The sequence below is a fragment of the Lemur catta genome, chromosome 8, assembly GCF_020740605.2.
Source record: "Lemur catta isolate mLemCat1 chromosome 8, mLemCat1.pri, whole genome shotgun sequence".
Classification (NCBI taxonomy): domain Eukaryota; kingdom Metazoa; phylum Chordata; class Mammalia; order Primates; family Lemuridae; genus Lemur; species Lemur catta.
In genome coordinates this window covers 37,990,962-38,018,073 of record NC_059135.1, presented here as the reverse complement: position 1 = coordinate 38,018,073, position 27,112 = coordinate 37,990,962, and the positions used below count along the sequence as shown (strand labels likewise).

General features: G+C 35.4%; 1 protein-coding gene across 2 annotated transcripts in view; it reads right to left on the bottom strand.

Moving 5' to 3' along the window:
- The window catches only part of TMEFF2 (transmembrane protein with EGF like and two follistatin like domains 2), a 246,365-nt gene that overhangs the window by 37,594 nt on the left and 181,659 nt on the right, over positions 1-27,112 (bottom strand). For both annotated transcript variants that reach the window (XM_045560116.1, XM_045560115.1), the window contains exons 6-7: positions 9,627-9,775; positions 8,844-8,903 (exon numbers count right to left, since the gene is read on the bottom strand). In XM_045560116.1, coding sequence (XP_045416072.1) covers positions 8,844-8,903; positions 9,627-9,775 — 209 coding nt within the window. The remainder of the gene's footprint in view (positions 1-8,843; positions 8,904-9,626; positions 9,776-27,112) is intronic.

Genomic DNA, 27,112 nt, shown 5'->3' with positions numbered 1-27,112 from the left:
AGAGAATTTTTTATGGGTGTGAAATATATTTTACAGGAACATTATGTAACACTATCAAACACTGATAATGCATTAACAGCTCTCTGCAGAACCCTCCATCTCATTCCATGAGGGATAATTAATAAATTCATTCTGTTTATGTTTTATGAAGTTAAACATTAACAATTTCACCATAAAGGACATTTATTAACATAAATATTAAGAATTACCTTAGAAAAAACCAAAAATATTAAACTTGCTTTTAAGAATTATGTATTTTTCTTTGTTACTGGTCAAATCTCTTTGAACTATATGTTAAAAAATAGCTTTCAAAATTAATTTTGTGCTAAAACTTTTGCAATGTTTCACAATGCAGACAGATCTACCAATCCAATAAGACTGGAGATATATTGTAATATTGTCATTTCTCGGGGGCTATTGAGCAAGAGGTCCCAGAAGGGCTCAGAAGTAGACAGCAGGATTGCCCTGTGCCCGTTTGGAGCCTAGAATGACTTAAAGTCATGAAATGGCTTCTGGGAGACCAGGCCTCAATTTTACTTTGATTAAAGTTACTGTATCTAGGAAAATAGTTCTACTGGGTGTGAGGCCTCACAAAAATGGAAACTCCGACAAAGGAAAGTCCACAAACCGATGTTAGTGCAAGTTCTGACCATGGGAGAGGACGTCCTAGGCAAGGATACTTCTTATTTACCCTGATTTGAGGGCAGCAGTATCCCTACTGTGTATACATTAGCATCAGGCTTTTTTAGCTTGATGCCTTAAACATCTAAAGAATATATGTTTTATTTAGGCTCAATTAGTAAAATCATTATAACTGGGCTTCTCAGATCATTCAACTGGAGGAAGAGAATACACAGTGAGAGGATGTAAGTCCTCTCAGTAATTCTTTCTTACTGCAAATCAATATGCAGGCACTGAGTTTGGTTACTTTGAGTTTACCACTGAGCGGTGGCTTACTCTTGGTGTGTCCAAAATTTAGATTTCTGAGTTTACAAGTCTGAGGGCCATTTTTGCTTCTATCATGAATTTAATTGACATCCAAAGCATAATTCTTACATTATCCTGTCCCACTTATCTATTTTGTGCCAAATCATCAGACCCGTGATGAGCTGCTCTTGTTGGTTCTCTGCCCTTCATGAAGCCCATCTCTGCGCCCCCAATTTCCAGACACTTCCCAAAGCTCACCTGAAATTGTGCTCCATCATTGGCAAACTCCCTTCTATCCTCAGATGCTTCATGGGAAATCTCCCGTTTCTTCCTGCATACTGAAGCACTAGCTTTCCCTGACAATAAGGAATCCCTTCCTCCTTCTCACTAGGTGGTCGTGTTTGCTGCCCTCCTGCCCTGCACCTCAGGACTCAGACGTGGGCTGATGTTTTCTTTGCTCTTCATTACTATTCCCAGATTACTAGAGCCCCCGCTTCCCTCAAGCCTTATCACTGATTTCCGCACACTTGTTATGCTTGGAGTTTGGCTCATAAGTTAGATTCCTTTTGATTACAATTTGAGCTCAAAACCAAAAGTGTAAGCGTTTTCCAAATGAACAACTGGAGGGAACAAGCTACACCCATGAAGCAAGTAACTGTTTGGAAATGTAGTTTTTCTGAGAGATTTAGTTTTACAGATATTTTAAAATATTTTTAGTTGATTATGTTTATACGCAGTCTCAAATCATCAAGATGTGAGAACTGACTTTTTAGTGCACTTGATAATGTGGGTTCATGTATTTGGGGCATGCCAGCCTCATTAACACAGTAGCAAATCAAAGTGCTCTGAACATTTTGTGTGATTTTTTTTTTTTTTTTTAGACTGCTTGGATTCTATTTACTAGTTTTGTGGAAAACATTGTGCCTTGAGATTATATAGAACATTGGGCCATATCCTACTCTTCTTTCAGTTTCATAATTCTATTTATACTACTGTTCTTGGGAATGGAAATAACATGCTTGAGGTAAAAACGTAAATTAAGGTGGAGAATCATAGCATTTTCACTAGCAATATTTAGGTATTTGAACTCAAATACCTTTTTCCTTTTTGCTTCCTAAGCTAAGTAGACCTGTCTTTTCTTTTTCATCAGTTCATTAGAAACATTTGTTCTGACTGCTTTGAGATGTGTGTGTGTGTGTTATTGACACGTGAACATTAACATTTCTGAGTGAAAATAACATTTTGCATAGACAAAAATAAATTTCTATATACCACATTCCTGTTATTTTTGTTTGGTCACCCATTACGTAGGCATAGGTTTCTTTTACATAATGAATGTGTAGATCCTTCAAACATATGCCCTGGAGTATATATGACTGGTTTTAAAGTTCAAATTGAAAAGAAACAAGGATATCATCTTGCAGTTCTGACATTCGCTATGTCCTCCTACTAAATTTCTATTTGAATCTCATGTCTTAATAATCTTGTGATTATATTATTTTGAGTGACCAAAATATACCACACATAAAATTATGTTGACTTGAGGACATTTGGAAAATTGGCCTTATAAAAATTTAGACATATCATTTTACTGAAAACTTATAAATAAGTGCTCAATACATGATGAATATAGATGAAAAAAAAAGTCAGCCAGAGTCTCTTGCAACAGGCTGTTGTTATATGACTTGAGTAGGGAAAAAATCCTACTCCTGTAATTGTATGAGTTCATAAATGGTAATATACATATAAAATCTCTGAATATATATCATATGGACACACCATCTCCCATACAATGTGCAATATTTCCCATAAAGATAACTTCATTTCAATTGTGAGACCAAAACAAAAGTAATAACAATAGCTAGCTTACTAGCTGCTTGCTAATGCCTTACATGGTGTTTTTAAATTCAAACTTTAGTCCTTTGCAAGTAGGTTTATTAACTCCATTGGAGAGATGAAGAGACTGATGAAGAAACAGAGGCTTCAACTAATTGGCTCAAGGTTGAATAATCAATAATAGCATAGCCAGTGTTTAAACTCAGTCCCGTCTGATTTTGTGGCTATAACCGCTAAAGCAGCTGCCACATATTACGGCAGAGAAAGGTACACAAGTAATACCTCAAGGTGAACAATTGGTTTCAGAAAGGAGCATTTCAAATAGGAAAAAGTGCATATAAATGATGCAGGATGTGTTTATGAACTGGGGCATAAACACAAAGTTTTCCAGAGTGTCTACCAGGGCCCAAGGCAACTTTTCAGTAGAAAACCTTCATCTGTATTGCAAATACCACTTCTGTGTTTATCTATAACCATGAATATAACATAATATTACAGATGACTGGCTACATGATTTTATGGGAAAAACAATGAAAGCACAGAAGTTCAAGAGAGCAGGAAAAATTGTGAGTTAGAGTTCATAGAAAGCTTTATGAATTCTGTGGTGCTGTAATGTAAATCCCAGAGGGGAAAATACTTGCATTGAGACACTTTCTCTCAGAAATCTTGAAAAAATCTTGACATCTTAATTCATTTCCTAGGCTTAAATATTCTAGGCTAGTCTGGTGGCATGTAATAGCCTGGGCAAACATTTTTATTTATTTCACTGTTGATACCAATATTTGTGCTACAAGCTGCTGCCTGCATTTCCTGCTATTTATTTATTTCCTACAGATCAAATTATTGGCCCAGACATAACATAGTTTCTGGTGGAGTGCTCCTTGTGTTCATGAGCAAATGGAAAAAGCTTCCATTTTAAATGCAGAATTTTGCCACCTGACTGAAATAAATCATGTTATAAATATGATATGAAACCATTTGATATTCATACCTATATATGTATAGTGGAGGAGCAATCAAAGGAAATAATAGGTAAATCAAGCAAGTGCCCTATTTGCACAGGTACATGGTCAATATGTCAAAATATTGCATCCAGTTCCAGGCCAGCCACTTAGCTTTTTTGAGCTTCTAGTACCTGTACTCCTGTTGTATTGGGTTCACATAGAACAAATGAGGTAATGTGAATGAATCTTTGTAAAACTACAAAGCATCACAAAAAGGTCAGCAATTTCTTTTTCATTAACGTAGGATTTCTCAGAAGCAAATATTTTTCACTTGCTTTCTCTTGTCTATATGGAGAAATAGGAAACAGAACAGGAGAACCTGAAAGCCAAACAATACAGCATTTATAGGATGCTTAGAATGCATAGACATAAATTCAAAGAGAAGAGTAACTCTTTGGAGCGTCTCACAGCAATGTAGACATCATGGTGAAACATTTTTGGGTCTGGAACTTCCAAGGGATTAATCTTCAGGGTGCAGAAGCAGACTCAAAGCCCCTAAGAATGTTAGATAATGACACTTCTCCCCTGGTCCTCACACTTGCTGGATTCTGGAATTAGCAATGATGGTTTGAACCTTAGCTCCATCACGTACTCTTTTTACTTAATCTCCCTGAACTTCCATTTCTCACCTGTCAAACGCATGTAATATCTCCCTCACATTTCCGTTGTGAAGACTGAAGGAGACAATATATGTGAAAAGGCTTTGTAAATTGCCATGGCTTCTGCAGAGAAAAAGTTATTACGACAATTCCCTTAGACTATCTAGATACCACTTCAAGATGTCAGTTTCCTTTTAGTGTGGAAAAATGGGTTGATGGAACATTAATAGAATGGATAGAATTTGGTTTAACTATATACTTCCGGCTTCTTTCTTCCATAATTCAGACCTGAGCTTAATATCTAAATTATTGCTTGAAGATAAGGAATGGATTTCTAAAGAGAAAATTTCCTCAAAATTAATTCTAAATGTTACAAGAAATAATGAACTGCCACAGTGTAATGCTCAACATGTAGACTCATGGAATCCATGCATCCTGGTAGCCAGACACAGAGCCAGGAGACCCTGGCTCCCACCCTCCTCCCCACCCCAAGTTTCAGAGAACCAAGGACTTATATTTTCCACCAACAGCCACCTACAACAGTGGAAATTTCTTGTTCCCACATATATACCATAATCTCACATATTCTTTATCTTAACTAAGGTGTTCTGAATGTTCTGCTGCCCAGTTCCCGTTTAACCTATAGATATGTGCTCTCCTTCACAGCCATTTTCCTCAGTATTCTGTTATTTCTTTTTTCCAATTTGGAAATATACATAAATGAAACTCATTACTTTAGTCTGCCACAGAAACACTATCCTTGAGTTATACATATTTTATTGCTATGCTCTAGAATGTTGTCAAAAATTGATTTTAAAAATTCCCAGCCATAAGAAGAGCCTCTTGGCATATTTTCTAAAAATCACTGTTGAAAATGTTATTCATTCTATGTTTTCCAGGGATGTCTTGTAGAAACAATCTATGCTAAGTATTTCCCTTATAATTTAACATAGAGAAACTCTGTGATCTCTGAAATTACTTTTTATTTATTTTTATCAGACAATAAAAACCTAAGTTGCATTTAGCTTAGCAGAGACCTAGGTTGATTTGTTGGCCTTTGTAAAGCCCAGAATAGTGGCTTGCATATAACAGGGACTCTGTAAATATTTATTGAATGAATTGATTCAACTATAATTTCTCTTTTCATATTGGCTGCAAGGAAGCTTAGGGCTGAATACAGTAACTATAATAGTCTATATTGCTGATATATTTATTTTCTTTAGCAATTCTGCTTTTATGTTTGCAATTTCTGTTTAAACAGTCTCATTGAATGTAGTTTAATTGTGAGACACTGCGAATCCTTTCTGGAAACTGATACACAATGCCATAAAATAAAATACACTGTATTTTCTAGATGATAAAAACCAAAATAGTTTAACTTCATGCTTCTAAAAATATCTAACAACTTATAAAATTAAGTATATTTTTACTGGAAAAATATATAGCCACTTTTTTCTGAAGCATGACCAGACTTTTCGACAGAGAAGCACCACGATCAGAAAATACATATACCAGATAAAGAAACTTCATGTTTTTTATTACAAGACATGAAGGGGAGATACATATAAAAAGATGTTGCAAATTTCAAGAGGTATAAAACATTTGCTATTTTAAAACTTCCAGAAGGAAATTTTAATTTTAGCAATTTGAAACAATGGAAAGCTTGGAAAGCCCTAGCTTTGTGGTTTTGTAAAATTTGTGTTCTTTGAACGTTTCTGTGGGTAAAGAGATAGACCTAACTCTAAGCCCAAATCTTAGACTGATAAAGGGAGAATAAAATCAAGTGGCCTGTTTAGCTTATCTCACAGGGATACTGTCACTGGGCCTTAAAACACAGAAATCCAGAGCCCTTGGTGTAAGACTCAGTAATGCCTTGGGTCTCATTAAAAGACAGAGGGCAGAACAGAGACCCAAGTCAGACATAGCCAGAAAGTACTAGGAGCAGGGACTATCTGGCAAATTCTTCAGTTTCCTGATGCCGACTACATTTATGTGCCTGTGAGGACTGTAGAACTCACATCTCTGTGCAAGTCAGCCACACTCTAGTCTACTGCACATACTAGTTTTGTTGGAGGTATTGCTCCCTTACTTTGCAATTTTTTTTAACAATTCAGTCCCTGCTGGTCCTTGCTGGAGTCTCTTTCTTTTAAGTGATATTAAAATGAGATACAATATATTTATTTTATGATTTAGACTTTCTTTAAAGAAGGTCTCTGTTTTTATAATCAGAAACATGTATTTTTGTATTAATAGCTTTTTTTAAAGTAGGCTCAAAGGAACAAAGGGAGGTGGGATCGGTAAGGATTTTTAATCCATAGTATTAAGGACATATAAGGAAAAAATGAGAGGGTGTTAAGATCATTACTTTCCTCTGGTGGGAGAGTCTGTAAATGTGTGTCTAACAAGGCTGTGACATTAAATTAGCTGTGAGCACACAGCAAACTCCTAAGAATGTGAGTTACACAGGTCACAGAGTTCCTCTTTTACATCCTTGGAGAGTTTTTAGCATGTGAAATAGAAATTAAGAGGACAATGACATACTGACTCTCCATTTGGTTCCTTTTAGTTTTTCCAAAGTTTATGTCCCCAAATTTAGGAAAATACAAATACTACTGGAAGCTTAGAAATGTTGAGGAATGGGACTATTATTTAATTGATTTCTAAATACATTATTGGCATCAGACTTTGACTTGCCATTGTTATCTTTTATTATTTTTAATAATATTGCTGTAGATCAACATATCTCAAGATGCATTCTTGGGAACACTAGTACTGAAAAACATGCCACAAAAATGTGTTATTTATCAAACAATTTTGATAAAAGCTGTGTATTTTAAGGAACACATTACTTATCTTTGATGTGATTATGGTATTGTGGTTTTTTTTCAAAAAAGGTTGATCTTTTTGAAGTGCACACTAAATGATTTATGAATGAAATGATGCAATTTCCAGGATTTACTTCCATATATTATGGAAGTAGGAAAAGAGAATGGGGTGGGGGTGGGGCTGGGTTAGCCATGGGTGGATGTTACTGAGTTCGAATATGAGTACATGTGGATTCATTATAGCATACAGCCTACAGTGTGTACTTTGCATATATTAAAAATTCTCCACAACAAAAGTAAAAAAAATGAAGAAAAATGCATGTCTCTTAAAGATTTTTAAATGAATATAAGAGGAGTTTTGGGTAAAAGATCTATAAAGAGGAGTTTTGGGTAAAAGATCTATTTGTGTATTTGGGATCTTCCCTAACTTACTTACCACTGGACTATTCTTTTCAAGGAACATCTATAAATATCTCTCCTGGACACTTCGGGGATAGCTATATAATAGTAGAACTAATGTTTTCCAGTGTATCGTTGTCCATGATAATTCCAGGCTTCTAGCCCATAAAACGTTTTATCTACATGTTGAAAAACATTAAGGTAAAATATGGAAAAATTTTAAAAAGAATCCTTTTATTATTTTTAAATTTTAAGAGATTTGAGGTATCTATAAGTAAAACATCTGATTGACTATTATTTTTTCAATGTTATAGGCATGTGTTCTGTATATAATCTCAGAAATATTGTTAAAGAAAACAAAATTTCAGAAAGAAAGAATGAATGGTAGTATATATCTTGAAAGATAAGAAGCAATTCTTTTTGATTGAATATTAGCCATAAATCTAGTTATAATTCCTTAATATCTAAATGAAAAGCTCTGTTTCAAAAACCTCATATATCATTATCAGCTTCAACAATTTTATTTTTATATTTTTTACCCCAAATTTCTATAAAATTTAGAATTTGATAAAATTCCAATTGTATACCCATAGGTTATTTCTCACTCTAGAAACAGTATATTAGGTAGAGATATTCCTCACAATGAAATTCTATAATTGCTGAATAAGATTTATATTTTTACATAAAATTGTTTATGATTTTTCGTGTCTGAGAAGCTACATTGTAGTTTCTAAATAAATTAAAAAATTAAATAAATTTATTTTTTAAAACAAATTACACATACTTTTTAAATTCTGCATCTAAAGACAGCCTGTATTACTATTTTTAATTATCCTTTCTTTCTAGCTTTTTAGAGACTGGCAAACTTTTTTATTGTTGACTTTTATGAAAATGCAAACAAGGACATTTGCATTTATTACAATATACTGCCAACAATTGCATTAATTTCCATTGATGCCCATTACTTTGATAAATGTTTTGTCATTTGTACCATTTACACTGTCAAAACAAGTTAATTATATCTTAGTGACATTTTTGACAATTGCTTTAACTCTGGCACACACACAAAGAAACATGTCTTCTTTGCTTCAATGAAAATTTACCCTTGCCTGTTGAAAGCTTGAACTAAGCAAGAGAAGACCAGCACATGTCAGAAGTCTTACAAGGCTCAATTTAGGAGGAATGGTAAACAATGATTCCCCAGGATTGTCTCATAGAAATGCTCAGGTTATGTAGTAGAAAATTTTATGTACCTGCATAATCTGTTCTTGCATAATGCCCATCTTCAGATTTAGTAGTTGTAGTTGTGTTATCTGTTTTAAAAAATTGACAAAGATTGATTAACTGTTTGCTAAATATCTAACATTAAACTTATATTATTTCTCCAACAGTATCTTCATTGCAATTAAGGAATTTTTTCCAACCATAGTTCTAAAAATCCTTTATACAAAGACAGATTTACAATGTCAATTTCTGTTCGAGAGCAAATAATAAAACAATGACACTTTTCTAAAGTTGGGACAAGGAGAAGGTTCATAATTATAACTGAGATAAATGAATAACAAGTAAAAAACCAAGAAAATGTTTCTGAACAAAACTCAAAATAGAACATTCTAGTACTTCCTGCTTTTAAAAATGCACTTGAAATATTTCTACCAAACCAATCATAAAAAGAAGTGATGTGCTTGAAATTTCAGGGTCCTCTAATAAATTCTTGGATTCTTTGTTAAAACTAGTTTTGACTTTCTTTTTTCCCTTTTCAAGAAGAATGTCTATTGTCTTCTGAATATTACCTTCTGGATTTACTGCATTGTGATGATACAGTCCCGTTATATAGAAAAAGATTGGGACTGCTGTTGGAAGGCCCTCAAACTCCTATAATCAACACAAATAAGACAGTGGACTATACTATCCATTGCAGATCAGAACTGCCTTTTGGAGATGAAATAGCTGCCTAATAAGGAGTTATCTGTACTTTTCATTTCTGCACAAGGACTAAGAACACTCTTTGAAATGATTTTTGGTATGAACATTACCTTGACATCGACCCAAAGACATAACTTCAATTTTCTCCTGTTTCTGACATGATGCTTCTTTGATTTGACATGCATTATCATAAGATTTCCCATCAGAAGCACAGAGGGGATTGAAGTTGGTTTGAGAACAGTCAATGTTGCACACACACCTAAAGGAAGAGAGAAATAAAAATATATAACATCAATAGTGTTGTTACCACATTATAAATAAAACACAAATGGAAAAATTGTTAGGTTGGCAAAACGCAAGTTGCCAAAATTCAATTTTATCCTCCCAGGGAAGTTCCTTAACTTTTCTACCTGAGAAGAAAAGAAACCCAGAACTAATCAAAAATAATTCAAAAGACTGAGCAATGGATAAAAAATGAAAAGGGTAAATTTAGAAAATGATCATCAGTTAATCTTTGCCCTGGAACTTTTAAAACATATACATAAACTTCCACGCTGATGCCTGCAGAATTTGAATCGGCTGAGGCAGCCATGAAACTCTGTTTCAGAGTTTTATTAAATGAAATCTTACTTCTTTTCTCAGTAAAACTTCAGGAAAATGACTCAGAGGACAGTTAAGAGAAAGCAAACAAGTAAATTAGTTGGAATGCAATCAGGAGTTAAATTTTTTCAGCATAAATAAAGATGCACACAGAATGTACTGAATGGGAATCTTCAGTGGTCCTTAACATTTTTAGGCATGCTACAAACCCTTTTAACAATCAAATGAAAGCTATAGAACTCTCCCTGGAAATACCAATACTCATAAACAACCTTTCTGAATAAAATTTCAGGGGTTTCTTGGGCTCTCTAAGCATATCCACAGATCCCCTCCCCAGATATACACTGCTCTTTTTCTGTTTCTCATTTTAAATAATACAATAATAAATATAAGTTACCTGTCACTCATGATGGTAGTATTTTTCTGTAATCTAATTAAAAGTTTGGTGAATTAATGAGAATTAGATCACCTAAAGTAGAAGAATTAAACATTTTTAAGCAAACTTTAAGTGATTTTCCCTATGTTCTTATATTGTAATACTTCGTATTTTATTATACAATCTACTTCGTTATTCAGAATATTGTGTATTTTTTGGCGTGTGTGTACAAACATGTTACTGACTTAGACTATAAACTCATATTTTAAATTCTTGTAATGTTATTTTTCTAAGTAGATTGTATGCTTCTCAAAGTCATGAACCACACATTTTACTTCTATATATCTTACTTGGAGCTGGACATATAATAAAATAGCAAGAGCAACTAGCTTACCTACACTCAACTCTTAACATGCATTGCTTTATTTAATCCTCACAAAAGCCATTTTATAGACCAAAGATATTATATAAGGTCAGAGCACTAGTAAATTGTGGAATAAGGACTCACAGATGTGTTAATCTAAAATCTAACCCTTTTCCTCTAATGCCAGAGGCTATGTTATTAGAATCTCCTGGAGAACTCTTAAATATACAGATTCATAAGCAGATTCCTGGGCCCCAGTAAATCTGGGGTAGAGTCTAGGATTCTGTATTCTTAAGTAGTCATCCTGGCACCAGACTCACTTCTTGGGAATCACTGCTTGATCAGTTTGTCAGCTGAGTGAGAGAGGGTTTGTCTACACACCAGTGCATCTCAGAGTGTAGTCCTTAGACCATCTGTATCAGAATTACCTAGATGGCTGTTAAAAATGCTGGCAGAATGTGCTAATGAACTTAATTTTCTTTTTTTGTAAGAGAATTGCTTTATGAACACTTGGTTATTTTTACATGTACCTGTTTAGGAACAAATAGCTAGGACAGATGGTAACCATCTCTAAATGCTTAACTCATTGAGGTGCAGCATTCCTACCTTAGCCGTGATGCTGCCATGTGATGACAGCTACTGGAACATGATATTGATACCTCCGCTGATTCTTGGCATCTGAAAATCTGAGGTCGGGAGCTGCCTGTATATTCAAAGAGCTTTGGTCTTTTACAGAGTAGACTTGGAGAAGTGACTTTGTAGGTCAAGCTTGCCTTAACCATCTGTACTGAATAAAGAAGGCATGGGGAGGCTGACATTTGCATTTTTAAAAAGGTGGTCTCTTTGCCTTCAAACTGGTTTAAGTTTTACTGTTTGTTATTGTGTTAGACTCTAGGGAATATCTCCTTGAAGGTTATTTGTGAGCAGTAGAAGAACACAAAGAAAGGTATGTTCTCTCATCTTTCTATCTAAATAGTAAATTAGGTAAGATACCAAGGGCTTTGAAGATATCTCCAAATTAAATCCAAAGAAATTCAGAAATGCACACCATATATATGTGGACAGAATTATTAAATCATTGTCAGTTCAGAAATCCAGCTGATATCATAACAAAATGGTGCAATGAGAATAGAAGCCGAAAGAGAAAATTTGATTGAATTGAATTAGCTAGAATCCATGTTTCAGTGAAATTCACTTAAGTTGTAACACCCAATTGAATAATTGTTCAAGATATTCTTACAAATTCTCCTTTTCCAATTGGTTAATTTCTTTTCTTTTCTTTTTTTCAGTTCGACTGATCTGATTTTAGTCCCACAGAATTTCTGCTATGGACATCTTCTTCCCTTTCTTTTCCTAGCATTGCATGCCCAGGGCTTCCTTTCAAGATTTGTTTCTCCTTTGGAAATTCCTGGCTCTTGCTGCCTCAGATAAAGTCTTTCATGGAGTGGCTGAGAAAAAAAGTATAGACATTTGGCAATTTTATTCTCAGCCTCAAAGGAGGACACAAATTCCTTGATGTGAAAGTAAGATGTAGTATCTCTGGGATATAAGCTTCATAAATGTATGGATTATATTGGTCTTTCCCTATTGTATACCTCCCTTCTTCCTCCCTACTCTATGTACTTGCATATATTAAATAAATGCAAGAGTAAATTTTAAAGAGAATTTGTAAATCTCAGCAATCATTGGAAACTGAAAATCTATGGAGAATATTTTTCTTTTTCTGAATAAATGGAGTTATCATCAAAGATTTGCAAAAATGGTTTAAAAACTAGGAAGTTTGGGGAAAGGAAAATACTGTGAGTGGATTCCAAGGACCAACTATTTCTATGTTTCCACAGACCAATGAGCCCTGATTATATAATCATTACTTACTATATATTTTTTGCATGTAAATCGGTTAAGCTTAATTAGAAAAACATGCAGAATTCCAGGAAAATAATCCAAAATTCTAAGTCCATCTTGACTTCTACTAATAGTGGCCAAATTATCTTTGTGTTCCCCACCCTGCCTAATACCTTGCACACAGGAAACTTTCAATGACTAGTGTTGAACAGATACCTAAACAAAATAAATGGATACAGTAACAATTTTATGTTCTTAAGGAAAGGTAGCTGCAATTACTATCTCCATCTTATAGATAAGAAAATTGAGGCTTGGAGAAGTCACACAGCTTGTAAAGGGAAGAATCTAATTTCAAATCTAGGCAGTCTGACGCCAGAGCCTGCGCTCTTCTGCGTGCTGACAGTACAGGGAAAGACAGACCCAAACTCCTACCATTAACTGATTGAAGGAATACTTTAAATGAACAGGATTTGAAAAACAAGGTTAGTCTACTCTCGGAATATTTATCATGGCTTTATGAATTTAGATCGCATTGACTCTTAGTCTCTGTCTTCCCAAACAAGTGATCAGGCTTTTTTGTGTTATTAATAGAATGTGTAGCTAATTTAATGGGTATTAAATTAATATGACTACTTAAAGCATCAGTTGTTCAGAATATTTTATCCTTAAATAAAATGCTATATAAACTTGGCTCCATATAAAAACACATATTTACACACATACATAGACACATATGGACATACACACAAACATACATCCCCATGGACTTTACTACTGAAATTACAAAATGGGAGGATTTTAATAATAAAATTTTTTCTGAATCTCTGCTTCAAAACTTTCAAACAGGAATTTTTGGAAGTTCACATTCAGAGGGTAGAGCGGGTTTTGTGTGTTTATATGAGTGAATGAATTTGTGCATGTGTGTGGGGGGCGGGCTCATACCTACCTCCATGGTGGCATTTGCTGCATTGTTAATGTGCCTATTTACTTGTTTATAGCTTTACTTTCCTGCAAACTTCCCAAGGGCAAGTTGTCTTATTTACCTTTGAATTCCTAGTACTTAGTACAGTGCATCATAACACGTCTTCAATAAATGCTTGTTGAATGAATTACTGAGAGAATGGCAGATGGAGTTGGAGTAAGTTAAAGAAAATGGTCATTGTGCTAGAACTTAACACCTGTGAGAGAGACCTTTGTGCTACTTGGTACATATAGGGTCTCCAAAAGAGAATGAGGCTCTTGAAAAACTAAGGCTCACCATCCTCCATTTATTTGTGCCTCCACAGACAAAGAAAACAGAGTACTACTTTTTAGTATCCCAATGATATCGAAGTCTAATTGGGACAAAGAGATGTTTTCACCAGCCGGGCTACTACTTATATTTTGTGGTATGTGGGTACAGTTTTAGGCACCAGTATAATCAGAGCATGGTAGCAACTTGTCAGCTTATTGCTACTTCAAACCACTGCAAAACATAAGGCTCTGATAAAAAGGTGACAGAATTATCATATAGTGTAATTGTGAAATTGCAGGTCACCATGCTTTAGCAGCTTATGTAAATTAATCTACAATTTTTTTTCTACAAAAATGAAAAGCATGCATTTTTAAAAACAGAAACTATCCCTCCTTCACTGCTTTTGGCAAATAATTGCACTAGTATTCATTCTTAGAGGAGTAACTAGTTAATTACAGCATGCCACAAGTATTTTAAGTGAGCCAAGGATTTGTAAGGCTGAGGACAGCACTAATGCCTTTAAGGATTTTTGCGTTTTCTTTTCTTCTTTTTTTTCAACCTATCTCAGTCTTTTGACATTTTGACACTGCGATTACATAGATCTCTTTTCTTCTAGTCTACAAAGAAAAAGAATAAGCCTTACTTGAAAATAATAATTTCAGGGGTCTCTATGTGGAAATATTACCCTCTGAAAATCCTTCCAAGAAAATTAACATTGACTGAAAACCTTAGCTTTCTGAATTGTGAGAAACATGAAATAATTTTAAAACACCACCTGATGGGGTAAAGAACCTAAATTATAAGAAGTAAAAGGTAGCCTCTAAGACCACTCACATACTATAATTATCTCATGAATATTTTGGGGAGCTTGACATTAATTTAGTTCCCTACCTCACTTGAAATGGCTCATCCTAGGATGATTTGCAATGAGTTAAATAAGCCTCTCCGTGTATTTAGGAATGCCTTGTCATCTGACAGAGTGTGAGAATGTGAAGCCTCCCAGCTAGCAAATTACTTATTTATGTGTCTGGTTTGTGGGTGCCCTCTAATTTCACAGATTTTGTTTCATCTATTAAACATGGCTGTCACTTACTCCTCTCCCAAGGTCCTTGACTCGGTTTCCATTCCATATTTTGACCATACAATATTCCTAGTAAGTTTCCAAGCACCCAATTGCACTGCAGCAAGCCCGGCTTTCCGGATTGTTCTGGACCTTGACGGTGGCTTGTTTCCCTTGAGCCTGTCCATCTCTGGGGCTGTTATGCAGACCCTCCCTGGCCTGGTCAGTAAATGAGGTCAGAGCCATTGTCTGTGCTCTCTGTCAGATCCGTAATGGATGAACTGCATTATATTAATGACAGTAAAAACAGTGTGTACCTTTCATTCAATACTCTTGTGGTATTTTGAGCCCAGTTACTTGTTAACTCTCACGTCAGTCCTTTTGATGGAACTTGATTATAAGTATTTTATCTGCAAAGAAACTACAGTGCAGGAATGAATGACTGTGAGTTGTAAGGGGGAAAAAGAGGTAAGAGATGTGAAAATGCATTGAAAAAGTAAATACTCTATACAAAGGATGGGGAAGCATTGAGTGGTAAGGCTAATAAGTCTTCCATGTCATTATTCAAATTACATTTTTTTAAAAAAAAATTAGAGTGGGCAATCCTTTGAGTTTTGAAACCTAGGGGGAAGGAATGATGACCGCCGGAAATATTACCCAGGACGGCAATGAGGTTTTCCAAGGATGGCTAGGCTTATTGTGTACATGGAAAAAGCTTAGTTGCTACTAATATTGATTGACCTCTTTCTAAGGAGGCAAAGCCCAGAAGTTGGTCTATTAGATGGCAAAGGTGTTGGGAATACTAGGGCTCATTGATTAGAAAAAGCCTAGGGCGGTCCGGGCACGGTGGCTCACGCCTGTAATCCTCGGCGGGAGGATTGCTAGAGGTCAGGAGTTCAAGACCAGCCTGAGCAAGAGCGAGACCCCGTCTCTACTAAAAATAGAAAGAAATGATCTGGACAGCTAAAAATATATATAGAAAAAAATTAGCTGGGCGTGCTGGCGCATGCCTGTAGTCCCAGCTACTCGGGAGTTTGAGGCAGAAGGACTGCTTGAGCCCAGGAGTTTGAGGTTGCTGTGAGCTAGGCTGACGCCATGGCACTCTAGCCTGGGCAACAGAGTGAGACTCTGTCTCAAAAAAAAAAAAAAGAAAAGAAAAAGAAAAAGCCTAGGGCAACAAACCCCCAATCAAAGGAAAACCGAACTGAGAAATCCTTCCCCTGAGCAGTGCCAAAACTTTTAAAAACAGAATCACATATTTCACAGAGGGAATTATTGCTGGGAAAGAAACTGATGGCCACAGACTGAAATGTCTAATATAATAAAGGTAGATGGAGAAAATGATTAGAGATTGGAATGTGGGATCGGATACACCTGTGTTTCACCTAGGCTTATTTACTAGGAGTACGGCACTGGACTGGTTACTTAACTTTCCCATGCCATAGAATCCTCACCCATGAAAATGGAGATAATAACTCAGGATTGCAGGGACTAAATGGAATAATGCACATAAACTGCTTAACAAAGTTTCTGAGAAATACCCAATAAATATTGGTCATCATTAACTTTCGGCTTTTGAATCCTAGATTTCTAATTCTGGATGCAGACCAAAATCTTCTGTAAAATATTTCAAAAACCCAGATGTTTGGCATCCCAACCAAGAGATTCTCATTTAGGATGCCTAGTGTGAGGCCTAGGTAAGTGTAGTTGTCAAAAATGCTACAGGTGAGTTTGATGTGCAACCACAGTGAGTTGCAATTAATATTAGATACACTCTAAGACTGTCTAAAAGAGCTTCCAAATTTAGCATGTGTGAGATTCACCATGAGAAATTCTGATTTCTCAACGGGTCTAGGGTGGGACTCAGAAATGAGCATCTTAAAGCAAGTTCCTTAGCTCTTTCTGTGGCAGATGCCTGGCATCACCTATTGAGAAATCCCAGCTACTCTGGCTCCAGCCATACCTCTTTTCTGTTTCCCATTCATTCCATTATAAGGAATTTAATATTCTTGTTACTATTCTCTTCAGTGACATGCATTAAAAGGCTTTTCTTCATAGGGCACATACTCCAGGTAATATGTATGTGGTATCAGGTGACAGGGGCAGGTGATTCAGTGCACTGACCCAAAAACATCAGTGGCAGAGCTGTCAGCAGAAGTGATGCACCAGGTAAAACCAAGAGTGAGTGGTGAGAAAGGAGCTGGAACTATTGAAGGGAGGAGGCACTTCTCTGTGCCTGGCACCTCCCTACAACTTCCTCCATGATTTCCTCTTTTAATGCTCACAAGATTGGGAAGAAGGAAGTGAACAGTCTGGAAAGGTGGGTCGGATTTAGATGGAGAAGAGTGGTGAGGGGAATGACCTGGGGAAACGTATGGAGGCAGACGGCACGCTGTGTGCTGATTGGAATGAACTCTTCTCATCTAAAGTGGCTGAACACAACACCCTAGACAGATTGCAAAGAGCCTCAATTCCAATCCAAGGAGTGGCCTTTATCTTCTATGCAATAGGGAGTCCCGAAAGCTTTTCGAGCACGGGGCGATGAGAAGGTCAACATGATAAAAGCAGTGCTTTAGAGAGGCCATGCTAGCAGTAGAGAGCAGGCAGAGTGACTGGTTACCAGGCTATTGCTGTCAGGTGTAGGGACAAGGAAGGAAAGCCCAAGAGTGAAGCATCAACTATACAGAAGCAAAGGAAGAATCAACAGGGCTTGGTGGCTCTCTACTTAAGTACTAAGGCAAAAATGTCACTACCATGCTCTTCTGGGTCTACCATTTCCTGCTTTTCTTCCTGGCCTGTGTTGTGTTCCAAATTGGAAACGTATTAGAGGAGCAGCCAAGCTCAGGGAGGCAGCTGTGTGCAACTCAGGAAAGCTTTCTTTCCTCATAGGGAGAGTTTTCCATCCTCACCATTGGGACAGGGCAAACAGGGTTCTTCGTAATAGTGATAGCATGCAAGCTTCTTAACAGTTGCAGGAGAATAATTCCTTGTTTTAATGTATACCCTGCCTGGTTCCAGGATTGACATAAGAAGACTGAAACAAAACCACAGTGGCAGCAGATACTTATTAATGCCCACTGCTTTAGTGAGCAAACAAGGCGCTTTCCGAGGCTGTGACTGCTCCCACATCCCTCTTCAGTATATATCATACACCTGGAGCAGGATTTAACTCTTGATCCATTGTCATGGATCACAGTTGTTTTTTTCTCAGGATTAATATTTTTTTCTTTTTTGGAGCAGCTGCATTTACATCTTAAAAAAATCAAAGTAAAGAATTCTTCTTTCTCATGTACGTTTTTAAAAGTATCTTGAAGCAAAATCTCTCATTAGCATCATGTGTATGCTCTTGCTCATTAAGCTGGAAAACATATTCAATAACCAAGGGTAACTTTGTAATTACTGAGAAGCGTGATCGCTCTGACTGGATGGGTCTTAATACACACCCGAGTCAGAAAGCATGAAAATCTCAGAATAGAAAGTCGGCAGGAAAAAAACAATACCATAACATTACCAAAAAATCACATTTGAATAACGTGATAAACTAAATTCCCACTTGCTCCGTCCTGTCATGATCATGTTGAGTGTTTAAGCACGTTACCGAGTACCAGGAGTCCCACATTCACTTTGGCGAGTGGGATGGCTTCATGTTTGTATCTTAAAACAAACTGGACCTCTGGTCTGCTTTCACTTGACGAAAGGCTTCAGGAATATATGTGCATGAACATCATTACAGTCTAGATTTCCCACAAAACTGCAATTTTACATCATGCCCTTGGATTTTATCCATGAGAGATAAGAAACAATAGAAGAATTATAGCTCTGCATTTTGTTAAAATTGCTAGTTTGAAAATATTGTCCATTACATTTTTCAGGTGGTTTTCATTTGTTTGGCTAATTTTGATTTATTTCCCTATAAGAACACTCATGATAATGGTTTTCAGAGGCAAAAAAGGTAGTCTTACCTAATGATGTGGTAGATCTTTTATTAGATAATGTCAGCTATAAGACATATTGTATTTTTCCTTTATTTCTTGGCTCTCAGGGAGCTCAGAGATAAGTAGTGAGTAAGTGTGTGTGTGTGTGTGCGTGTGTGTGTGCGTGTGTGTGTGCATGCACAAGTATAAAATGAAAGATGGGTGCTACATGAGAATAACTAAACATCTATTCAACAAATTTCAACAATTTTTTTTTATCTTGTGATATAAATGTAGGATAATAAGGTGATATTTATAAACCTGTAACAAATCCTCATGGAATTGTCAGGGTTTCTGTAATGTGTTATTTCCCAATTGATGTTTGCAGAAGTTTATATTGTTATAATTGAGTATAAAAATAAAGTATTGATTAAATTATACTGGCATTAACTAACTCTATTCATAATTAGAACTTATCTCAAGTGATCTCCCTTTATGATTACATCAATATTTTACTTATTAATTTTTGGGTCAATTTAATTTAAATTTGCCTTTAAAATAATATTAATACATATCATAAATTTCATTACTTGAATAATAAAAATATAATAAAAATATTCATAGGGTGCTAGACTCCAAACCTGGAAAGAGAAGATGGGAAATAGGATTAATGTAAGAGGGTACCTTAATTTTATTTGTAGTGTTATGTTTCTTGAGAAAAAGAGCAAAAGCAAAGATGCTAAATGTTCGTACCTGTTAAAACTAGGTGGTGAATACATAAGTGTTATATTACTTTTGATAGTTTCAAAATGCTGTACTTTATAATTAAAAACAAAAATATTGGATTTGACATTTTGCTTAAAAATGATTAAATTACCAGTCTTGGTAAATATTATATTGATTTTGATCTGGAAAGTTCATTTCTAAATTGTACTCCTAAAAGTAGGAGTGAAGCTAACTTATTTTTAGCATTATTTAGTACATGAGTAAACAAAATTTGAAAACGAAATATGTGTGTGGAGAAATTCCAGGGTAATAAGATAATGTTTCTTTGTATATAATATTTAAGATTGAGTTTATGTCTGTATAAAAATGACTTTCAAGAAGAGTTTATTATATGAAGGGAATCATCTCTCTCTCTCTCTCTCCTCATCTTATGTCTTTGTCCACCGACATGTTAAATTGGAAAACACACTGGCATTTTAGTTTATAAGCTGAAGTCGGCCATTCCTCAGTGACTTCCTGCAGTATTGCTGGTGAGTTTTGTTTGCTCTGAAACAGGGCTGTATGGCCAGAAATAGTCATGAGCTATTCTGAAACTCTTGGAATGAAGGACTTTAAGTAGAAATGTTTGAACATTTTACCTTGAAATAAAAATGCTTCTGAGTATCTCAAAAATATTAAGCTTTAAAAAGTAAGAGGGAAAAGGATTTGCGAGTTCCTCCCTGGTGTGAGCCCCAGGTAAGGTCCTCTCGTTGAAGGTGTTTGGAGGTCTGCAACTATTACCACCATCCTTTTTTCTTTCCTTTTCTTTTTATTCCTGGCCACATGGTTTTCATTTATTGCAGGTCTCATTTAATTCAGTTCAATCCCATAAGTACAGCTGAGCACCTGCCAGGTTCCAGGTACTGGGTTAAACATCAGAGACACAAAGGTGATCCTTGTGATCATGGCTGGCAACAGAGATCACAACAGAATGAGTGAAACAAATATCCATAAAATGGTCAACAGAGTTGGGCTTTGCTGGTAAAAAAAAATTTGTTTTATGATCACTGAGGAGTACTAGTTACTTCCACCTAGAAGGTATGGAAACCTTGAGCTAGAGCTTCAAGGAGGAGCAGAATTTCAACAGGCGGTTTCCCTGGTGACTTGTAACAAGAGGATACCTAAATCCTTCTCTCCATGGAAGATTTCCCTCTTAACAATGCCATTTGTCATTCCCACCCCTCTGTTGCTCTCTTTCCTGTCTGTTCATTGATACAGTACCTGAAAAACCAAAATGCTTTTCTCCTTCCCTAAAACTCTTGCTTCATGTTTCATCTTAGAAATGACAGTGTTATGTGTCCTGTTTGAAGCTCAGAACCATAGAGGCTTCTGAAAGTCAGGCCAGGTCATTAAGTAACCCTGTGGGTTTGGGGGTCTGGTTTAGGCAGTCTTGCTTTCTAGCTGCTGGTTCTCTGGCAGCAGGATACTAAGGGACAAGCTGGCGGAACAAGATGATGATTAGGATGGTCAGCTCCAAAATGCTACACTTTGTGTCCTTACACGTATGATACCAATTATTTATGTTTATCCAGCACATTCTTGTCTTCCAGCCATCCTCACAGTCTTTGTTGGTTCCTCTCTGCTGGAGCCTCTGTTAAATGAGTTTAGCATTTTCCTCTGCCCTCCCTACCTTCTAGCACAGTGTTTTGTACATAGCAGACATTCCACATAAGATGGCTGAGTGAATAAATGGATGAATGAGGATTCCTGTTTGATTTTGATCTTTCAACACTTCCTTAATGTCATTTCAATTAGTGAATTATTCAGTGATTCCTAGCTGTCCAGGGCTCCAACCCTATTCTTTGTCATCCGGGAATGTTTCTTTCCTGGGGCTGCTGTTTCTCTACTATGCTGCTTGCTCCTTCATCCTCAGCAGCCTTAGTCACCTGATCTCCAGCCTGTTCTGTTCACAGATCTCCATAGTTTGGTGGGAAATTAAGGATTCAGTCTATTATCTGGACCTAAAAAATGCTTATTGAATGGATGACAGACCTGAGTTAAAAATCATAATTCTGCAAGTTACTGGATTCATCTGTAAAATATAGAAAATAACCCCTAGCTCATGAGGGTACAAAGCGAGAAAAAGTGAAAACAACTTCATGCACTATTTGGTGCATAGTGAGTTCTGTTTGCTTCCTTGGATCATGGAGAGTTCATTCTTTCTCTTGTATTAAAGTGGTCTAGCTCATTCTGGGCTGGCCATCAAACTACATTACCTTTCCACCTACACCTAATTGATCAACTGAAAATAAGCTTTGACCCAATTTGGAGGAAGGAACCATTTGCCATGCATATTTATCTAAATCTATAAATTGAATTTTTTTTTGCTATATTTGGAAGTACAAGTAGACTAATGTCTCTTTCTTTTTTTTTTTTTTTTTCTTGGTTAAAATAGAAACTGTTACTAGGTAGTATCTCCAGTGTATTCTGTTTTAAAGATGAGATATTTGCCATTGTCTTCTAGATTTTAATGCTTTTTTTCTATGTAACTTTCAAAATAAAGAAATCATTAGCTTATTTACCTGATTTTCCAGAAATACTACAAATTCTTATAAAATTCTAAAATATTAATGTACTGAGTAATGCTAAAAATGTTAGTGTCACTCCTACTTTTTTTCTAGCTTTTGTTATCTCTGTCTTCTTCCTCCTTACCTTTATTTCTTTCTTTACTGCTTTCTCTCTCTCCAAATACTCATGTATATATAGCTTAAGTATTTAGTGGACATAGTTCCTGTCATTCATGAATCTTACCATGTAGCAGAGAAGCTTACTATTTAGAACATGGAAAGTTTCAAAATTCCTGATAGTAATGCAGAAAAATGCTTTTAATGTATCATCTATAAAACCAATATAAATATATTATGTATACATAGAGACAGCATAAATGAAATGAATTAGAAGAATCTACTTATACTTCCAAATATACAGCAGAAATTGACTCAATTTATAGATTTTAGATAAATATACATGGCAACGCATAAAGTAACAGTGAATTCTTTCGTTCTCATTTATTTTTTCATGCTAGAGTTGTTTGTTAATGGTGTTATCCTTTTTATTCTAATTAAAATGTCTGCATTTCTATTCTTAAACATGGCTGTGCAAAATGGTCCTCCTGCTCTTGGCTTTATCTCAGAAGACTTTTTAAGCTGCATAATCAAATGTGGGCTTTTCTTTTAGTAATAATAAGTGGACACTATAGGAACACAATATGTTTTTTAAAAGGGTGTTTTGAATTACTTCTAAGAGGAAAAATCATTTTAATGAAACTAAAAGCTATTGATTATAATAAACACTAGTGCTATCATCAGTTATTACTTGAAATTTGGCAGTATTTTATTATTTTATCTGTTCTTGGTGATTGTATACATTCTTTATCGTTTGTAAGAGAGATGGATTCATCCTTACCCGTGCTAGCTGTCCATTTCGTAAATTGTCAGTTTCTATCTTAAGCAAGCTAAATTATAATCTCTGAATTCAAATGATATTTTTTATTTTTACATACTATCTTTTATCTTTTTCAAAATAAGTATCTTTAAGTGCCGTGCTACATATGGGCATAGCATAAAACATTAAAAAATTCTATTTAAATAAGTTAGCCTACAGTTGATTACAATTTAAAATCATCTGGTGGTAACTTTCGTTTGTGTCTTTGTGCAGTATGTTTTCTGTAACTTTCTCACTGATAGAAGGTCTACTGAGATTTGACAATTGTCAGCAGGCAGACTTGGGGCATGCTTAGATCATCAGATACATATCAAGGCACCAATATGCCAACAAACCATACAGGATAATTTCATTACCCATCAAAATGTTGTGTTAGCTAGGGGTCCCTTTGACATACATTGGAGTTTAAGCTTATGTTCTTCTTAATAAAATGCTAGCCCTGAGTAAATGAACAGGTATGTTCTCTAATTTGGGAATTTTTTCTAATATGAAAAAATACATTTAAATGTAAAGTTCCAATCAAAAGTGACATAGTGTAACTAAAAATGTATAAAATATCTAGAAAGAAATGTGATGCCTTTAGCTTTGTATTCATACTTATATAGCTCATGGAGCAACTTTCGTCATAAATTCAAAATATTAAACTAAGAAAAATTATCAGTATATAAATAGGAATACAAAGGTATAGAAAAATTATTAAAAGCATATGCAAATTAAAAATTCTCTTCTCTGATCAGAGAAAAACTTAAAGGCTAAACCAGAATTAGGATAGTAAAATGCTCGGGATCTAAAACCAACTAAAGATGGGTCTGTATGTATAAATTAGCAGGGAAGTAAAAGAGCCTCTGAATTGCTCTTCCTGTTTCTATTCTGCTTTCCCTGGATGGAGTCAGTTCACACTATAGCCAGGGCGATGTCTTTAAAATGTAAACAAGATCAAATCATTCCTTTTCTCAAAACCCAGCAAAGGCTTCCCATCGACTTTGCAACCTGTAGTTCTTACCATGGTTTATGAGGCCCTGCGTGATCCAGCTCTTGGCTACCTATCCCATGTTATTTCTTTTCAATCTTATGCACCCTTTCCATGCTCCAACTACACTGCATGTTTTACTCCTCCTCCAACATGCCATATGTGCTTCTGCCACCAGGCCTTTGCACTTGCTGATGCCTCTGCCTGGAATGTTCTTACCTCAGATACATGCATGGCTCAAATACTACATTTTCAGACAAATCTTCCCTGACTACCCTAAGTCAACACCAAGTTCTTCTCTGAATCCTGATGTATTACATACTTGATTTTTTTTATTGTCTGTTTTCTCCACCAGAATGTAGGCTACATGTACAAAGTGACCTCTGCTTTGCTCACTGTTGTATTCTTCAGGCCTAGAACAATGTCTGGCACACAATAGGCACTCAATAAATATTTGTCAAATAAGTGAGCAAATAAATACATTTCTGACTTTAAAATATGTTTTGTAAAGACGATGAGTTAGAAAAAATATGCTTATATTTTAATGATCTAGACATAAAATGTTGATTCAAATTATGTGATTAATTAGATCAATGGATGCTGTTTTGCTTCAATTATCAAGAAAAGTATTTCTTCATTCATACACATTATAAATATTCAGAGATTTTTGCTTATAGTGTATGTGGAATAAATATTTGTTAAATAAATGGAGTGCTTACCATGTACAAATTATTAGACATGTAGCCCTGGGCTATATGCAATGCATACAAGTATCCTTTTCTTTATCTCTGTACATTCTTGGCATTGAAATCCATATTATATAATTTTAATATTTTTTTCATTGTGATGCTCAAAATGGTTTAGACTCCCTATCTGTCTGAATCTCCTTATATGGAACAAAGACTGAATCAGCTTTGTTTCTTTCAATGATTATTTAATCTGTACCAACCTTTGTTATTAGTATCCATAAGATCACCTATCCTTCAAAGTATGAGTCAATGTTTACTGCAGAGGAGGAAAATGATTGAAGGTTACTGTCTGCTGTAAGCCTTTCTAATTGAGTAGTTTCTTCATCTTTAGGCAATTCAGTATGTGTCTAATTTAAGTAATTTGATCATTTTATTATTTTGATCTGAATTCTGATTATACTTGTATCAAGAGATCTATTTCATTTCAAAGATGCAGGAATAGCTACTGAGACTGAATAAACTTGTGCCTGTTCTGGTTGAGAGTACTTTCTTTAGGTTCAAAATATCCAGGTAGAACAAGAAAAATGTGTATCAATTTATTGCTTATATTATATGCAACTATTATTAACTCATGAGTTGGAACAGAAGGCATGTTAAATATTGCATAAATACTTTGAAGTGAAAAATTTTGCCTTTTCACAGGCAATGTTTTTATTTTTTATTTATTTATTTTTATTTTATTTTTTTTGAGACAGAGTCTCACTCTGTTGCCCAGGCTAGAGTACCATGGCATCAGCCTAGCTCACAGCAACCTCAGACTCCTGGGCTCGAGCAATCCTCCTGCCTCAGCCTCCTGAGTAGCTGGGACTACAGGGATGTACCACAATGCCCGGCTAATTTTTTCTATATATATATATATTTTTTAGCTGTCTGTATAATTTCTTTTCTATTTTTAGTAAAGACGGGGTCTCACTGTTGCTCAGGCTGGTCTCAAACTCCTGACCTTGAGCGATCTACCTGCCTCGGCCTCCCAGAGTGCTAGGATTACAGGTGTGAGCCACTGCGCCCGGCCTATGTTTTTATTTTGACTGTGGTTTCTGGTACCTACTAGTCGGAGGGTCTTCTCTGCAGTAAATGTAGTTCAAAAGGCAAGCAAACGCAAAGTAGACAATACCTCTGCTTGCTTACTTAGTAAGAGTTCTAAGGCAACAATGCTCTTCTGCCTCCCTGATAATGTGTTGTTCCTGGGCAGACAGCATGATGTTAGGGTTGTGGCTAGTTGAAATTAGGGATTGGACTGTATATTGCTATATAAAATTTTGTATACAAAAATTGTTTATAAAAATTGAAACTAAAAGTGCTAGCTGTGACTTATTGGAATATTTTTGTTGACAGAGGGACATTAAAATGGTTCAATGGGATTCTAGAGGCTGTCATTAAAGCTTTTTTTGCCAGATTGGCAATGACTAAAATGCTTACAGAGTTTTAGATTCTCATTCTGAACTTTGTCCATTTGGCTGTACATTCAGCAGTATGTGTGCCCCTTTAAAAGAATTTATGATTAAAGTCTGAAACTGTGTCTAAATTGCACAAATTATAGTCTGTTTTCCTAAACACTAAAGGGCGGTCATTCTTTTGATAATGTTTTTAAATAACAGAAAGAAAAAGCCTATTAAATATAATATACTTTGAGGGAGCTGTATTTAAACAATCTACACTAACTAAAAAGCCAGCTATATTTTTAAAAGATAATGTATATGAAGGAAACAATGGTGATCACTTAATAAATAGCTGAAAACATTGGAAGAATAAGCATGACATTTAGAAGAAGGCTCCTTTGTATGAGAAAGTAGGTACCATTTTACTTGGTATCATAACCAAGAAAGTAGAACCAGAGTTGTCAGTTTGCTTGAGAGACTAGGGTTCATTTTCTTTTCTTTGATTCACAATGCCAGTGTCATAAAATGTTGGTGTTGTCACACTATATCATAACACTGTGTCGTAGTTTAAGCAATCACTGTGTCAGCCTAAGCCAGCTGAAGTATAGGTTTCCAGTTATAGATAAGGAAAGAAGTTTCACTTAAAATGAATGTTGACTAAATATAAAGTCTGTACAGATATGAACCAATATATCCATTCAATGCTCTGAGTCACACAGGAAGGTACTCACTTTTTAACCTCTAATTCTAGAGGTTTATTGGTTTATAGACAATGATGATGGTACCAATTTTTGGAGTGGGGGCCATATCAAAAGAAAAAACTTTCACATGGACCAAAGATGACAGAATCCCACAAATTGTGATATATGAGTAACTTAACTCTGTTAAAAAATCAT